At 43.4% G+C, this 17,065-nt stretch overlaps 1 protein-coding gene across 3 annotated transcripts; it reads right to left on the bottom strand.

Moving 5' to 3' along the window:
- Positions 1-345: 345 nt before the first annotated feature.
- LOC129851411 (monocarboxylate transporter 1-like) lies at positions 346-16,836 on the bottom strand. 3 transcript variants are annotated; one of them, XM_055917925.1, is made up of 6 exons: positions 14,201-16,484; positions 12,527-14,136; positions 12,051-12,324; positions 5,174-5,317; positions 4,043-4,828; positions 346-3,938 (listed from the first exon to the last, which is right to left on the bottom strand). In XM_055917925.1, exons 3-6 carry the CDS (start codon positions 12,265-12,267, stop codon positions 3,679-3,681), a joined length of 1,407 nt encoding a protein of 468 aa, XP_055773900.1. In that variant the 5' UTR covers positions 12,268-12,324; positions 12,527-14,136; positions 14,201-16,484; the 3' UTR covers positions 346-3,678. The 3 variants fall into 3 exon arrangements, with proteins under 3 accessions (XP_055773900.1, XP_055773897.1, XP_055773898.1); XM_055917922.1 differs by lacking the exons at positions 12,527-14,136; positions 14,201-16,484 and adding an exon at positions 16,525-16,836; XM_055917923.1 differs by having other exon boundaries at positions 12,527-16,484.
- Positions 16,837-17,065: the final 229 nt, after the last annotated feature.

The raw sequence follows: 17,065 nt of genomic DNA, 5'->3' as shown, positions 1-17,065 counted from the left end.
TCATGGCGTGAGTTTGGGTGGGCATTCTATGTCTGGTGTTCTATGTTGTCCTTGTTTTGTATTTCTATGAGTTTGGCCTGGTATGGTACCCAATCAGAGGCAGCTGTCTATCGTTGTCTCTGATTGAGAATCATACTTAGGTAGCCTGTTCCCACCTGTGTTTGTGGGTGGTTGTTTTCTGTTTTGTGTGTTCACCTTACAGGACTGTTCGTTTGTCGTTTTTGTTGTTTCGTCAAGTGTTTCCTATTTTATTAAAGGTAATATGAACACTTACCACGCTGCACCTTGGTCCTCTTCTCCTTCTCCCGACGACATTCGTTACACCAATTAATTAAAACAGTCCAATAGCTGTGGGGATATTTTATTTTATACTTAGGCCAAAGTAAATAACTCTTAATTTGTTTGTCATTGCATTTTCCTCATTTTGAATATGTCTTTAAATACATCATAATACATTAGCTCTCCTTGTTATATGAACACAACATCCCATTTCAGTAAAACATTTTGTGGAAAGAAAAAAAGACATTCATTAAAATGTGACAAAACCATTCACATCATGGTCATCATCCATGTATGACACACATGATTAAAAGTGTCTTTGTGTGTTGACGTCAAAGTGTCTCCCTTCAAGTCGGTCATGTCTAGATTGGACCCACCTTTTGAAAAATGTATGTTAAAAGTAGACTATTTTTTTGTGCATTTTGGTAAACCCTAACCCTTTTCCTAATCGTAACCTAATTCTCCTAACCTGCTGCGTAATTTCTCCTAGCCCTGATATGAAAAGTCAATTCTGGCAAAAATCTGGATCCCTTCAAGACCCTCCAAGTGCCCTTGAACATATGAAAATTATGATGATGACCAAAGATTGTCTGTTCCCTCATGGATCAGGGTACCATCACATGACAATCAATGCCTATCAACTTTCATTGGATCAAACCCTTGATTTCTGCATTCACAATTATGACTTTATTCTCATCAAGTAGGCTACATCAGTGCAACCTCAAGGTGGTTATGTCTGGAATATTTTTTAAGTTACTTAAAATTAAAATTAAATCAATCAGTAACAGTGATATACAGTGTCATTTTCCAATATAACGTGCAAACAACTTCCTCCAGGATGAGGATAAACTTTCAGGAGCTCAAGAGTCATTAATGTAAGAGTAAATACTGCCATCTAGAGATAAGTAGCTAATAGGTTAAGACAGGAAATGTAGTAACTGGAAATTCCAAGCATCCGCAGGAACCCCACCCAACAGCTATCTGCCGGAGTCGCCCCCGCTAGCTGTGTTCCGGCGTCCTAGCTAGTAAGCTAACAAGTTAGCACACAGTGTCCTTCATTCCCACCTGCTAAACACCTGCCCTCGCCATTATTACCAGAACTGCGGGAAACTAGTGCATGACAGGCATGGGCGAAGTACATTGTCTACCGGTGTCCTAGCTATCGTTAACTAGCAACCTTTCTTCTGCTGCTGTGTACCGAAGTCCTAGCTGACTAGCTAGCTATCACACAGTGTTTTTTGCTCCGGCTTGCCAAACACCTGCCAGAATCCTAGCTAGCACCCATTGTCCTAAACGCCTGCCGAAAACCTGCCCTTGCTGTCATTAACAGTACTTCCGGAAAAAGTGCCCGACAGGCAGGGGCAAAGTACACTGTGTACCGGTGTGCTAGCTAGCTACCTATCCCACCTACTGTGTACCGGAGTCCTAGCTTACTAACTGGCTAGCTATTACCCAGTGTCCTAAATGCCTGCCGAACAACTGCCCTCGACCTTGTTAACAGAACAGCGGGAAACGAATGCCCAACAGGCTTGGGGCGAAGGACACTGTCTAACATTGCTAACTAACTAGTTTCCGTTGTCCCCCTGCCTCTTCGGAATGCATAACCACCACATACTGTACTGGAGTGCCCCTGCGGGTCCTAGCAAAAAAATTGACAAATTTACGCATAAACAGGGGTTCCTACAGATGCAGAAATGCCCACATGCAGGAACGCCCCCAATTGCACCCTTCACAGTTCAAGAGTGTTGTATTGTCTTTGGTGTTGTCACAAATACTACGTTCAAAACAACTGAAAACTCGGAAATCTCCGACTTCAGTGCATTCAAGACAACTGGGAAAAGGGAAAAAAATTAGCTCAGACTGGGATTTCTTTTGTTTGAATAGTCATCCAACTCGGAATTTCAAGTCGGAAACTTGGGTATCTTATTGGGGGGGGGGGGGGAAAGCACCAACAGTTTCTAAGCCCAGATGCGCAACATCGCTAGACTTCTGGAAACGCTTGCGAAACAGACCAAGAAGACCAGGCCAGGAATGAGAAGTCAGTGATAGAAGTGCAAAATTCTGTAAATGTCAAAATCTAAAGGCACATCCTAGATTCGAGCCAATGGCTAAAGTAGTTATTATTCCAACCTCGTGAAAGTGACAAACTGACACGTACATATTTTTTTGTAAAAAACAAATTTATATTGAATTAGTGCCATTGATTTTAGGGCCTACACGTTCCCATTTTGGCGCAAGACAACCGTTAGACACGATGATGTGTTTCTACGCATTGAGTTGAGCTAGCTAACAGCAAAATGTGGTCATCATTAGTTACCAGAGGCATATAGTGATAAATATGGCTAAACCCCGCCTTTTTCTGCAATTTCTCTTTTTAAAATCTGATTTCAAACCTAACCTTAACCCAAATCTTACGCCTAAACTTAAATTAATACCAAAAAGCCAATTTTTGTTTACGTAATTTTAACGATATAGCCAGGGCCGCAACTTTCACTGGGGACGAGTGGGACATGTCCCCCCCACATTTTGAAATTGTATTTTTGTCCCTCCCTAATTTTATTATTTGAATATGATACAAAACAAGGCAACAATGTGCTTAGGACCATGCAGACACCTCCGAGCGGTCGGGTAGGCTGTTTGGAGTGTTTATCCGACTGGATTAAAAAATAATAATGGTTTTGTCCCCCCCCACATCTAAAACCAAAGTTGCGCCCCTGGATATAGCCAATTTTTGTAAATAGTGACAACTCCACAAGTGTGTTTGGGGAATCCTATTGCAGAAGCAGTTTCTGCAAGTCTTCATACTGTATTATCTTTGGTGTTGTTTTTAGCTGTACAGTCAACACGGGAATATAATTGTTTTGAAGATGTATTGAAGAACTGTGAATATCAAGAGACTACACCTGATTATTCATGTAACAATGCTTTCGGAGATTAAAGAAACCTACCATTCATCATGACAGTGTGAACAAAATGTTACAGTGATTCATTAAACCTTCTAAAATAACTAGTATATCCATTAAGTGTTTCACATAACAATACTGTACATTGTAGTTATTTGAGGTGGACTTCTGAAATTCCAAATACAGTATAGACATAGAAATTACCTGCATATAATAATATTCTAAAATACTGTATATCACAACACTTATGCAGAAAATGTACTATCTGGACTCCAGATTCGTAAAATATAGTATTTTTTGTCAGGGCAGTTGTATCTTGACACAGTCATATTATGCTGATGATACATTATTCAATGACAGAAGTGGAAATGGTGAAGAAATATGTTTACATGAACATTGCTGTCTAAGACTTGAACCAAATTCATTTGATGTCTACATTATCTCAATGACTGCATTGAGATACCATGTGAATGCGTGAATTTGATGTCAAAGAAAGTTAGATTATTTCTTCTTCAGTTTTTGTCTCGTCAACTGCTCTCACCCTGTCATCGGTGGCTTCTTTGGTAGCATTGTCCCTGTTGGACTCTTCTTCTTTTCCCTCCAGTTTAGCCTTCCTTTCCTCCTCTTTTTTCTCTTTGTCCAACAACCGGTAGTTGATACCCATCCCCACAAACAGGAACACACTGGCAATGATAAGGATCACCCCACAGCTCTGGTAGGTGTATTGGTAGTCATTGTAGATGTCTTTGAATTTCCCTGTGACAGAACAAAATATTAAATGTAACTTGTATCATAAGTTAACAGTCTTTGCTTTTCATAAAAAATAAACCAGTAAACTACAAATACATGTGTGCACTCACCTAAAAAAGGGGGACCTAACAAGACAGGCCCACACTCCACAATGGTGACCAGTCCCACTGCACTGGAGAAGCGCTGCGTTCCCACAAGGTCCATGAGCGTCTCAAACAGCACTGCACTCAGCCAGCCAAAGGCAAAGCCAAAGAAGATGGCATAGATAACGAAGCCTGTGTAGTCCACGGAGATGGGCGCCAGGACGTGGCACACACCGTTCAACAGCACAGAGCAGGCAAAGAAGTACTGCACCCTGGGTCGTATCCACTTGGTATTGGCCACAATGCCCATGGAGGGCCGGGCCACCATGTCCACAAAGGCCAGGACAGACAGCAGGAAGGCTGCCTTCTCTTTGGGGATGTCCCTGCTCTTGGCAAAGTTACTAAGGAACACTAGTGGGGAGAAGAGACCAAAGAACATGATGACGTTACCCATGAGGTAGAGCACGAAGCCCCGGTGTTTGAACAGCGAGAGGTCGATAAAACTGTTGCACTTCTGCCCACATGTCGTACGCTCTTTGGCAGCATCTTCACTTTTCACGGCAGGCTGTGGTTTTGGTCCGATGGGTCTCATGAGAGAACCAGCGACGCAGCAGTTGAACAGCAAGCCTCCCAGTATCAGGAAGCTGCCCCTCCAACCAAACTGGTCAAAGAACCAGCTGTTGAGAGGGGCCAGGGTGGATAGGAACACTGGGCTGCCCGCCATGGCGATTCCATTGGCGATGGGCCGCTTATGGTAGAAGTACTTCCCAATCATAGTAAGGGCTGGGTTCAGATTGAATGCCAGTCCCAAACCTGTTGAAATATATTAAATACATTTATTCAGTCCAATATCAGACTGCATAGTTATTCATTTTACATAACACATGAAACCAGACCAAAAATAAATTCAGGATACTAGAAAGTGATAATAGAGTTCCTAAAGAGGGCCCCAGAGGGCAATACATTTCCTCAACAGCAGCAACTAATGAACAGTAAACTAATGAACATATCCTTGCTATTCGGGTTCCTTGGGATGTCCGTACTCTCCATTGAAGTTGAAATTTAAAATGGTTAAGGTAAGGGTTAAGGTAGGGGTTAAGGTTTAAGCTAGGGACGTCCCGAGGAACCCGGATAGCCCTAACCATGAAAGAAACCTACCTCCGACCACTCCCACACAGAAGTAAAGTCCTTCCACTGAGTTGCAGAAAGAGGCAGCAATCAGTCCACAGCCAGACAGGAATCCTCCACACATCATGACGGGACGACTCCCATACTTATTAACTAGGATACTGCTGATAGGACCTGAGAGGTGACAAATACAAAGCAAACAGTCAAGATGATTCATACGTTGGGAAAATTCACTTTAGGCAAATATGCCCAAGCATAACTGACTATACCATAATGACTATTGAAATTTAATTTGAAAAACTTTAGAGGATTGCAAATTCGCATCTTGAATTAATTTCCTTGATTAACGTGATTTTAAATCTTTAGTAGGTGAAAATGCGAATTAGACTACCATAAGAAAAGTCTATTTTTATTTTAGAAATGTTATATTTCACCACTAGAGGTCCCTAAAGCCTCAACTCTGAGAAACGCTGGTGCAGCCAGAGCTTCCACACAACTTCTGCAATGATTTGTCTCACTGCTGCACTGCAGCAATTTCTCTGGTCTAGCCATTGTTGGCAATGCAATCGCACAGAAAACAAAACAATCGCGATGAAACAAGATATTGTGAGGTGTGGCTACAGTTTGTGTATTCCTAACGTATGTGTGGAGAATGACAAAAGAAGAGGGCTCTGTCGCTGAAGAGCACTTCTAACTAGGCTACTGTAAAATCCTGTGCAGGATTTTATGTGTGTTTGTGCTAGAGAGGTTGGGTATAGAAAACATTTATTTAAAGTACTCCACAGTAGAGCAGGTTACACGTAGTCACTCATTTCCTATGGGTAATCTACCATAGTTCCCATGTAATAGTAAATAATATCCCTTCATTTTGAAAGATGAGAGCTTCACATTGAGAGGGACACTACCTTTGTCCCACTCAGCCTCCTACTGCTGTTGAAATAGATAGTTTGTCTACTGATATGACTTGGTAAACATAGCCTACGCATAGTTTTTCTAATCAATGTTCTACTTCTACATACCCTATCACCTTCCCCCTGGAAGCTTTGGAGGCTACTACATTCACAATAGCTCCACTTTGTTATAGTCTTAGACTGAAACATATTCATTCCATTTAGGTTTGGCTAAATCTCAGAGGGTTTGGAAACACAAATTTAAGGTAACTATGAGCCATAAAATGAGCCTAACAACCCCTAGCTCACTACAACTTGTAAACATATATGCTTAGATGGCATGCAGAGTTCTGCTGGCTGCATGCCCACCATCTGTCTGGCCTATACCAACATGGCCTAAATGGGAACGAAGATCCATGTGGAAGACGCTTCAGCCTCCCTGCCAAATCCCGGCACCACTGAAGGAACCTAAATGGAATGTGACAGTTTTTGTTTAGAGGTTGTCCAGACTCATTTGCCAGCTCGGAACACGACAAAGGCTTTTTAGATTCTAATACAGGCGAGGCTAAACACCAACAAAGAGCCTGTCCCCTCTCTCTCCGAAGATGAGCTGGTGAGGGGTTGAAAAGTCTGAGGAGGCAGCCTAAGACCAACCCTGACAATATAAAACATTATGAGAAGGATAGGAAAGAAATTAAAGAGAGGTCAAGACAAGAGGATTTTGTCCCATTATTTAGTCAATGTATACATTTTCAGAAACATTATTTTTTTTGTAGCGTTCATGGATGACACATGAACACTCTACAATAAATGTTTATGGTAACTTACAGTTAAATAAGCCAAGAAACACAACCCGTTTTCTGTAGCACCGGTAAGCGTACATGCAAAATTGAGCATGGATTGCCCCTGTACTGCTGCTTGCTCTTTGGGAGTCTAGGCCAGGTTCCTGTTGTTTACTTCGCGACAGCTGTTAATGTAAAAAAGGGCTTTCTAAAGCCATTTGATTCAATTACTCATTGATTACTTTAACTACAATCTAGAAGAACACATTGTGTGCTGTGCACTGTTGGATGTAACCCCCGTTTTAAGGCCTGCCAGGATTGGGTCATAGACGTCATTAGGGTCTGAGTCTGACAGGGCTTGTGTGTTTCGGTCCTGTAGAAAGGTCAGAGGTCAGCCCCCACACAGTCATGTGCTCCTCATCATGCGCAGCCAGCCAGGCAGTCATGTGTCCACAGCCCAACTAACAGGCAACATTCAGAGTGGGAGAACTGGGAACCGTCTGAGACAAAGCTACTGCATGAACCAATGACCTGGCTTTCGCCCATGCAGGTCCTGAATGTGCGCCTGAGCTAAGTGCTACCTTTTGAGGGAAGGGGCTGCTGAACAATAAATAGCATTCATTCACTGCTCTGGTGGGGGGCAGCCATGGCAGCTATGTACTCCAGTAGGGAAATGGCGGCTTATCTCTCTGAGTGGACCATATGTACATACTGTTTGTACACATGGTGCTGGTCCCCTCTATACTGAAATAGGCAAATGGTTCAGAAATCGTTAAAGAGTTCTTCATAAAGTGCTGCTATTGCTGAAGCTTGACCTACTGTACCGTATACAGTATGTGGTACTACACATGGAACATATCAGCACTAATCCTCTCAAGAGTTCAGTGTTTTAGGAATTACTCCTTCAGTAGTTTTTCTTCCACATGTTATTGTAAATAGGCACTACTAATAAGCTAGCTGAAAATGGTGTAGAAGTGTGCAGCTAATAACAATGTATACAGGACAACATCAATATGGGAAAAGAGTACATTTTTTAAAACAGCATCATGCCCCGGGGATATGTTAATTCAGTTTATCTCCCCTTCTTGAAAGAAAACCAGCCTGTTCACTATTTGACAGTGCTTTTTTAAAATCCAGCCCCAGACCTCTTCTTGTGGGACAACGAGTCTTGAGTACAAGAGTCCCTCTGATTACTGTTCTGTCTGTTCGTTGAATGTCATGCATATGAAAAGAGGCGTATCAACGCTCCACTGGGAAGACCTGTCTGACACCTAGCGTTTGATTCAACCCAGTCAGTACAGGAAGCTAGACCAGCTGACACAGTCTGCCTCACCTGCCACTCTCATGTAAATCATTTCATCTCCTCAGCCTCAGAAGACACCTGGGACAACATTCATCTGATCAGAGCATTAACAAGTACAATGGGAAGAGAGGAACCCCATCCATGGACTGTAGAGACAGATACTGTTGCACTGTTAGTAACTATGCTTCAATGGATGGAAGAGTAAAAGCATTCTAGAGACCCATTTGTATAATTTCAATGACAGTGGTTTGATTCAGGCATCGCCGTCTCCTTTTGGACAATACACTTAATCTTGATCTGGTGCCCAGTGACCTTACTCCACACAGTCAATGGGTGGGAAACTACGGGAGCTGTTTGTACTTGAAGAATAGGACGTGCATGAACGATCCACTGAGCAAAATAAAGAGTGTATGCATTCTCAATGAAAGGTACACTGTGAATACGGATGCCTAATAGAGGCCTCCAGATCCATGCATGTTAAAAGGTGCTATTACAGTATCTGTTTAAAAAAGGAGGAGGGTAGACATTGTCTAATTTTTCATCATAGTTATCATTATGCTTCATTTTTGCATCAAATATATATATTTTTTAAAGGAAGCCAAGTTGCCGTTTCCGAAGTGTCACACATCAGCTTGTCTCAGTAAGTGTAGGAGGATATGGTGGGACACGTTTTGGGACACATGCTTAACTATTTAGCCATAAGGTCTAAGTGGTACTTAAAAAGGACAATGAGAATTCACTTCATGGGATTACCAAGATGTGGTAGGACAGCTGTTACCAGTAACAATTACAATGTAACGCATATGTTGTTAGGCAGCTGTTACACACTGCAAGCACCAGGTCTGGGTTCAAGTATTATTTGTTTTCTATTAATTACTTACAGGCTCTAACCAATAGTGCAAATAACAGTGTTAGGTAAACAATAGGTAAGTAAAGAAATAAAACAACAGTAAAAAGACAGGTTATATACAGCAGCGAGGCTATAAAAGTAGCTTGGCTACATACAGACACCGGTTAGTCAGGCTGATTGAGGTAGTATGTGCATGTAGATATGGTTAAAGTGACTATACATATATGATGAACAGAGAATAGCACTAGCGTAAAAGAGGGGTTGGCGAGGGCGTTGGGGGGAGGCACACAATGCAAATAGTCTGGGTAGCCATTTGATTACCTGTTCAGGAGTCTTATGTCTTGGGGGAAAAAACTGTTTAGAAGCCTTTTTGTCCTAGACTTGGCACTCCGGTACCGCTTGCCATGGGGTAGTAGAGAGAACAGTCTATGACTGGGGTGGCTGGGGTTTTTGACAATTTTTAGGGCCTTCCTCTGACACAACCTGGTGTAGAGGTCCTGGATGCCAGGCAACTTAGCCCCAGTGATGTACTGGGCTGTACACACTACCCTTTGTAGTGCCTTGCGGTCAGAGGCCGAGCAATTGCCGTACCAGGCAGTGATGCAACCAGCCAGGATGCTCTCGATGTTGCAGCTGTTGCAGCTGTAGAACCTTTTGAGGATCTCAGGACCCGTGACAAATCTTTTTAGTTTGCTAAGGGGGAATAGGCTTTGTCGTGCCATCTTCACAACTGTCTTGGTGTGTTTGGACCATTCTAGGTTGTTGGTGATTTGGACACTAAGGAACTTGAAGCTATCAACCTGCTCCACTACAGCCCCGTCGATGAGAATGGGGGCGTGGTCGGTCCTCCTTTTGCTGTAGTCCACAATCATCTCCTTAGTCTTGGTTACGTTGAGGGATAGGTTGTTATTCTGGCACCAGCCGGCCAGGTCTCTGACCTCCTCCCTATAGGCTGTCTTGTCGTTGTCGGTGATCAGGCATACCACTGTTGTATCGTCTGCAAACTTCATGATGGTGTTGGAGTTGTGCCTGGCCATGCAGTCGTTGGTGAACAGGGAGTACATGAGGGGACTTAGCACGCATCCCTGTGGAGCTCCAGTGTTGAGGATCAGCATGGTAGATGTGTTGCTACCTACCCTCACCAAATGGAGGTGGCACGTCAGGAAGTCCAGGATCCAGTTGCAGAGGGAGGTGTTTAGTCCCAGGATTCTTAGCTTAGTGATGAGCTTTGAGGGTACTATGGTGTTGAACGCTGAGCTGTAGTCAATGAATAGCATTCTCACGTAAGTGTTCCTTTTGTTCAGGTGGGAAAGGGCAGTGTGGAGTGCAATAGAGACTGCATCATCTGTGGATCTGTTTGGGCGGTATGCAAATTGGAGTGGGTCTAGGGTTTCTGGGATAATGGTGTTGATGTGAGCCATTACCAACCTTTCAAAGCACTTCATGGCTATGCACGTGAGTGCTACGGGTCTGTAGTCATTTAGGCAGGTTGCTTTTGTGTTCTTGGAAAAATGTCCGGAGCATATGCACTGAGGATAGCCTCAGACAACAACACAGACAGCGTGGTGAAGAAGGCCTATCTCACCTATCTCATCACTCTGACTGAGCATCGTACAGGTCACTTCTGGTACACTATCTCATCACTCTGAGCATCGTACAGGTCACTTCTGGTACAATATCTTATCACTCTGAGCATCGTACAGGTCACTTCTGGTACAATATCTCATCACTTTGACTGAGCATCGTACAGGTCACTTCTGGTACACTATCTCATCACTCTGAGCATCGTACAGGTCCCTTCTGGTACACTATCTCATCACTCTGACTGAGCATCGTACAGGTCACTTCTGGTACACTATCTCATCACTCTGAGCATCGTACAGGTCACTTCTGGTACACTATCTCATCACTCTGAGCATCGTACAGGTCACTTCTGGTACACTATCTCATTACTCTGACTGAGCATCGTACAGGTCACTTCTGGAACACTCTCTCATCACTCTGACTGAGCATCGTACAGGTCACTTCTGGTACACTCTCTCATCACTCTGACTGAGCATCGTACAGGTCACTTTGGGTCACTCTGACTGAACATCGTACAGGTCACTTCTGGTACACTATCTCATCACTCTGAGCATCGTACAGGTCACTTCTGGTACACTCTCTCATCACTCTGAGCATCGTTCAGGTCACTTCTGGTACACTATCTCATCACTCTGAGCATTGTACAGGTCACTTCTGGTACACTATCTCATCACTCTGACTGAGCATCGTACAGGTCACTTCTGGTACACTATCTCATCACTGAGCATCGTACAGGTCACTTCTGGTACAATATCTCATCACTCTGACTGAGCATCGTACAGGTCACTTCTGGTACACTATCTCATCACTCTGACTGAGCATCGTACAGGTCACTTCTGGTACACTCTCTCATCACTCTGACTGAGCATTGTACAGGTCACTTTGGGTCACTCTGACTGAGCATCGTACAGGTCACTTCAGGTACACTATCTCATCACTCTGACTGAGCATCGTACAGGTCACTTCTGGTACACTATCTCATCACTCTGACTGAGCATCGTACAGGTCACTTCTGGTACACTATCTCATCACTCTGAGCATCGTACAGGTCACTTCTGGTACACTATCTCATCACTCTGAGTATCGTACAGGTCACTTCAGGTACACTATCTCATCACTCTGACTGAGCATCGTACAGGTCACTTCTGGTACACTCTCTCATCACTCTGACTCTCGCTCCCAGAAACTTCACACAAAATTGTGAAAACACTTGTTAACCTGTTTCCAATACATTTGTAATGTATTTATGAACCAAAAAATGCACTCCATACTGGCTTTGTTGTTTCTGAAAGCAAAGACAGTTGGAGTACATTTCTAACGTGTTACAATTGGAATAGGTGTTACAATAAAAAATATGTTATTGTTATGTACATTTCCGGTAGGGGTGCACTATTCTAGCCTCGCTAGCTGCCATATCTTGCGAGCTTACATGAATGTTTGGTACACAGATATCAGTCTCGTAATTACCAGGCTAGCCCTAATCTATTCTCCAGCTCACCTCCGGCGTACATCACTGCCAGCATGATGGAAGAGATCCATGACACCTGGCTGCTGGTGCAGTCGAAAATGACCTCAATCTCCTTGAAGAAGACGGTTATGGACTTGGGAAAGGCATAGGAGAAGCCGATGGAGATGAAGGCTCCCACCACTACTGCCCAGCCCCAGCCCCCCTCTGGAGGGGTGTACCCCTGGGGTCCTCCCATGGCAGGCGGCATGACTGCTGTTCAGCTCACCAAGATTCTGCGCGCAGGAACCTACACAGCAATGGGCACCTGTGGGAGAAAAATTTATCAAGTTTTCAGAAACACGTCATCAAAGCTAGAATTCAGTTATCCGAGAATCTTTTGAGAATGGTATTGTTCATCCTGCAATATGCAAATGTAGTTTTTTGGGGGTAATCAAACTATGTTAACAATGTCTCACAATGTGAAAAGAAACATTTAATCATAAAGGTAAATCTGGGTGTTTCCTCACTGTAAAGGTGTCCCCCATATGGGAGTTGCAGCGATGAGACAAGACAGTAACTACCAACTGGATTACCATGAAATTGGGAAGAAAACAGGGTAAAAGAAAAAGAAAAGGTCAGATACAGTGCATTTTGCCTCCTTTAAACATTTGAGAAGCAAAATGTATCTTATCTATTCAGATTCATTTCATTTCCTTTGAAAGATGATTTGAATACTAGACTGTATGTGGACTGTGCATGACTGGAGCCAATGCTGTATGGTTCATGTCAGCAGGATTTCACATGCTGCTTTCACAAGATAAGCCTGTGTTTATTTACAGGGTGGACCCATTTCCTCCCCGAATATCTACCTCTGGTACGTATCACAGGTGTGTCATGGTAATGTCCTGAAAGGCAATGCTATAGCAGTTAGAACTAAATATCCAACAGAGAGAGCGGAAATGCATGCACAAGTCCTGTTAACTTCAATGGCTTGATCATATAAGATAAATGTTGACTTAAATAGTTTCACCTTTAGCACATTTGCATGATTATTTCTTACCAGTGGTATGAAACGCAGAATCCAGGACTTCTTCCTCAGTGTTTCAGAAGTAAATGGATCAATTTGATTTGCCAAGAAGATTCATCCTAAAAAGCCCAATATTCATTGTGTGGGAGGCATTTCTGGAGCTTATTTTTACTGTAAATCCAGCCCTCCACTATACTCCCCCCTCACTTCAGAGCTTATGAATACAGGCCCGTCTGCAGAGTCAAATGGCTTACTATATTGTTTACACCGAGGAACCCATCCACAGTGCACATTTATCAAACCATGAATACAGGTTGAATTCAGCTTCCTAGGAAGCTCGGGGCTATGCTCTCATAAAGAGGGTAATGATTTAGAGCTTCTGCATGTTCTGTGGAGAGGACTCTTGATCTAAGGGAAGTAATGGCCCTCTGTGGTGGTGAAAAACAGCATAGGATTAGCAGTTTGTGTGTTGCATTGTACAGTGGAACCTCGGCATGTACTGTATCTTTCCAGAGTTTGAGAAGTAGTGACGCTAAGCTAGGAGTGGAGCTGTGGTGATGTGATTGCATTGATTAAATACGGAAGATCTGGAGGAAAGTGGGGCGTCTTTTTCAAAAGCCCATTATTTCCTCCTAATACAGTCCTCCAGACAGAGCTTTGATGAAAGGGAATATAATAAGTCAATGACATACAGCAGGCTTCTTTCTGCATGACAGCCTCTGTGTTTCTCATTTGAATACAAAACATTTTCAGGATGTTCCTATGTGTTATACTTAAGCAATAAGGCCAGAGGGGGTGTGGTATATGGCGAATATACCACGGCTAAGGGCTGTTCTTAAGCGCGACGCAACGCCGAGTGCCTGGACACAGCCCTTAGCCGTGCTGTATTGGTCATATACCGCAAACCCGAGGTGCCTTATTGCTATTAAAAACTGGCTACCCACGTAATTAGAGCAGTAAAAATAAATGTTTTGTTATACCCGTGGTATATAGTCTGATATACCTCAGCTGTCAGCCAATCAGCATTCAGGGCTCGAACCACCCCGTTTATAATGCAGATCCATTCATGTTGGATACAACATGTTGCGTGTTGTTGCACAGGATATCAGTCTGGAATTGGTATCCCAAGATTCCCCTCAAACCTGGAATTGGTATCCCAAGATTCCCCTCAAACCTGGAATTGGTATCCCAAGATTCCCCTCAAATTTGACCTAAATATAGGGAAGGCTGCCATTGAAATCTCTTAAAGTAATTCACGCTCCAGGCAAAGATCAAAGACTAATTCGACCAAATGTGTATCCTTATGCTGGTTTACAATCTTCCCCTTTTCGCGGATGTACTCTGTAGAGAGAGAAAGGAAGACGAAGATTGTGTTCCCTATCAACGTAAATTTCAGCCATTATCTGATGAGGACTTCTGGGTACTTCAGCATGCTCTTTTAACTGTGCAGGACGCAGTACAAACATGACATGTTGCAAATCACTTTCTCACCGGAACAGCTATGATAAATGAGAGCAGGTAAGTCCATTTTCTATAATGTGAGCAGTTTCATAGAAGTGAGATGCAGATGAATGTGAAGAATAACTTAGCTTACTGCTGTGATGCTGTGGAAATGGAACATTTCAGTCCACTCCTGATACAGGAAATGTAATGGCTTGGGACTGGAGTGACAGAGTGAACTAAACCACATCATGCAGTTATAAGCATGAATAAAATAACATGTTATTGAATTGGGACTTGAAAACTGTATTGCACAGGAGTTTTCACATATCCAAAGTGCACTTATCGGGAGTGGGCTGTTCTGTTAAATGGGTGTTGAGAATACAATGTGCTGGGTGTCCTCTTACAGCTATCGGCTTTACCTCCTGTCCTGGGAACAAAGGTCAGCTCAAAGATATGTCTCTGTCTGAAAATAGTATTGTTTACTTGTTCAACAGTCTTTCAATCAGCACATGTATTTGCCAGGGCACAGGGTACAATCCAGGGTACAAGCCAGGGTACAGAGCACAAGCCAGGGCACAAGCCAGAGCATAAGCCAGGGCTCAAGCCAGAGCACAAGCCAGGGTACAGAGCAAAAGTCAGGGTACGATCCAGGGCACAAGCCAGGGTACAAGGCAGGGCACAAGCCAGGGTACAAGGCAGGGTACAAGCCAGGGTACAAGCCAGGGCACAAGCCAGGGCACAAGCCAGGGTACAAGCCAGGGCTCAAGCCAGAGCACAAGCCAGGGTACAGAGCAAAAGCCAGGGTACAAGCAAGGGCACAAGCCAGGGTACAAGCCAGGGCACAAGCCAGGGTACAAGCCAGGGCACATGCGTGGCGTACATTCTGTGCAGGAGCTTACATAGGTCGTTGAGTCCCACACGGACAAGACTGAGTAGTGATTTTCTGTTTTAATGTATGAATGGAGGAGAAAGTCAGGACACACACTAATGTGTATTAATGACTAATCAACACATCAAGGTTAATAATATTGAAATAAATAAGGGGGCCATTTCATCTACTCAAGAAGACTGACAACGTTGCAGACTCTTTGCAAAGTAAGTAATCTGTTAGTTAAAGACTCCACTTTAACCTGGTTTCTAGGTTTATCATATGCAGACAGCCGCCTGCATGGAGGATGAAATATGAGTCAAGATGAACAATGGACCCCACATTGGCTAAAGGTCTATAATAAGCAGCCAAAGTGGGCAGCCTGACCGTGCCACTCGAGACGGAACACGCTGCTTCAAACGCCCCAGCGGCACGTTCTTGGCACCATAGAACATTGGCTGTGTCACAACAAGGTCTATGACTTAACTTCTTCAAGGTTAAATCCCTCGCAGACATCTTGCCGCTTCAGATAGGCGAGCGAGCGTAGTGTTCAGAAGCCCCAGGACTTTGGCTGCTAAGCTAACATGGCCCTCCAAATGGATATGTGACTGACAGAAATTGATGGGGATCACAGCACAGGACAGAAGCTGGGTTGTTAGACTAATATTAGGTTATTTCAGTATTGTCTTCTAAAGCCTTACAATAGCAGCAGTGCGATTCAGGTTGAAGGCTTGGTAGGAATGAGAGTGATAGTACAGGTATTGTGGTTTTGTAGTAGGCTATCCCCATTGATTTTCATTGCAGACATGCCTCAAGCATCCTGCTTAATAGCATAAGGATCCCAAGGTGAGCCATCATGATCATGACCACTTCTGTCAATGCTTTTCAGAACAATAAACAAAATGTAAAAAAATCTTTTCAGGGCATGAACAATTAAGAGAATACTCTTTTTTTTTTTTTACAAAGCATAAACTATAAAGAGAATATGCACTCACATAACAACTTGACATGTGTGTCACATTAAACATATCAGTGAGATCCTTTCAAGAAAATACTCATCTCCTTTCACACATCTTTTTTTTTTTTACATGCAAATGAGAACGCTTCTCCAAGAGCAAATTGACATCTCAGAGCTTATGCAGAGTAACCACATGTACATATGGATGTGTGGGTTGGTGGCATCTTACCTTGCCAGCAGCTCCTCCTAGTTCCAGATGAGCTCTACAGGCTGAGATGGGGAGCTCTCCTCTCAGTGAGGCACTTCAGAACAGGGCTTCTCTGTGTTAGAAGCAAAAGACCTCTACAGAAGTCTAAGTCTAGAATGTCTGAGATTCTCCCATAGAACAGAACCTCTACCTCCACCACGACAAGCAGTATCCCTGTGCTGGGGAAATGAACACTTCGGAGTATGAGTAAGTGCTGGTCTGTAAAATGGAAGAGAAGTTGACAAAGTTTGGTTCATTCAGTGGCCAGTTCAAACAGCTGGGCCGGCCAAGATACTAGAGTGCTAACTGATGAGGTCAGTCCAGTCTGCCTCTTATTGGCTGTTTGAGGATTAGAGCCGTGCCCCTAAAATGTTTTCCCCACCTCCTTGCCATGTGTCTCCAGCTCACATGTACTGCACTATTGGCCCTATGTGAAACTTCAAACAGTAGGATACACACTAATGTCTGGGCCTAAGAGATAACATGTCTGTTGGCCATTGATTTCTTTCATAATTGTATAGAC

The sequence above is a fragment of the Salvelinus fontinalis genome, chromosome 3 (genome assembly GCF_029448725.1).
Source record: "Salvelinus fontinalis isolate EN_2023a chromosome 3, ASM2944872v1, whole genome shotgun sequence".
Taxonomy (NCBI): domain Eukaryota; kingdom Metazoa; phylum Chordata; class Actinopteri; order Salmoniformes; family Salmonidae; genus Salvelinus; species Salvelinus fontinalis.
This window is presented reverse-complemented; position numbering and strand designations above follow the sequence as displayed.

Coding starts and splice junctions, on each gene's coding strand:
- LOC129851411 (XM_055917922.1), bottom strand. CDS start 12,267: ATGCCGCCTGCCATGGGAGGACCCCAGGGGTACACCCCTCCAGAGGGG. Junction 4,829..5,173: donor CTGTGTGGGAGTGGTCGGAG/GTAGGTTTCTTT, acceptor ATATTTCAACAG/GTTTGGGACTGGCATTCAAT. Junction 3,939..4,042: donor GTTAGGTCCCCCTTTTTTAG/GTGAGTGCACAC, acceptor GTTCTGTCACAG/GGAAATTCAAAGACATCTAC.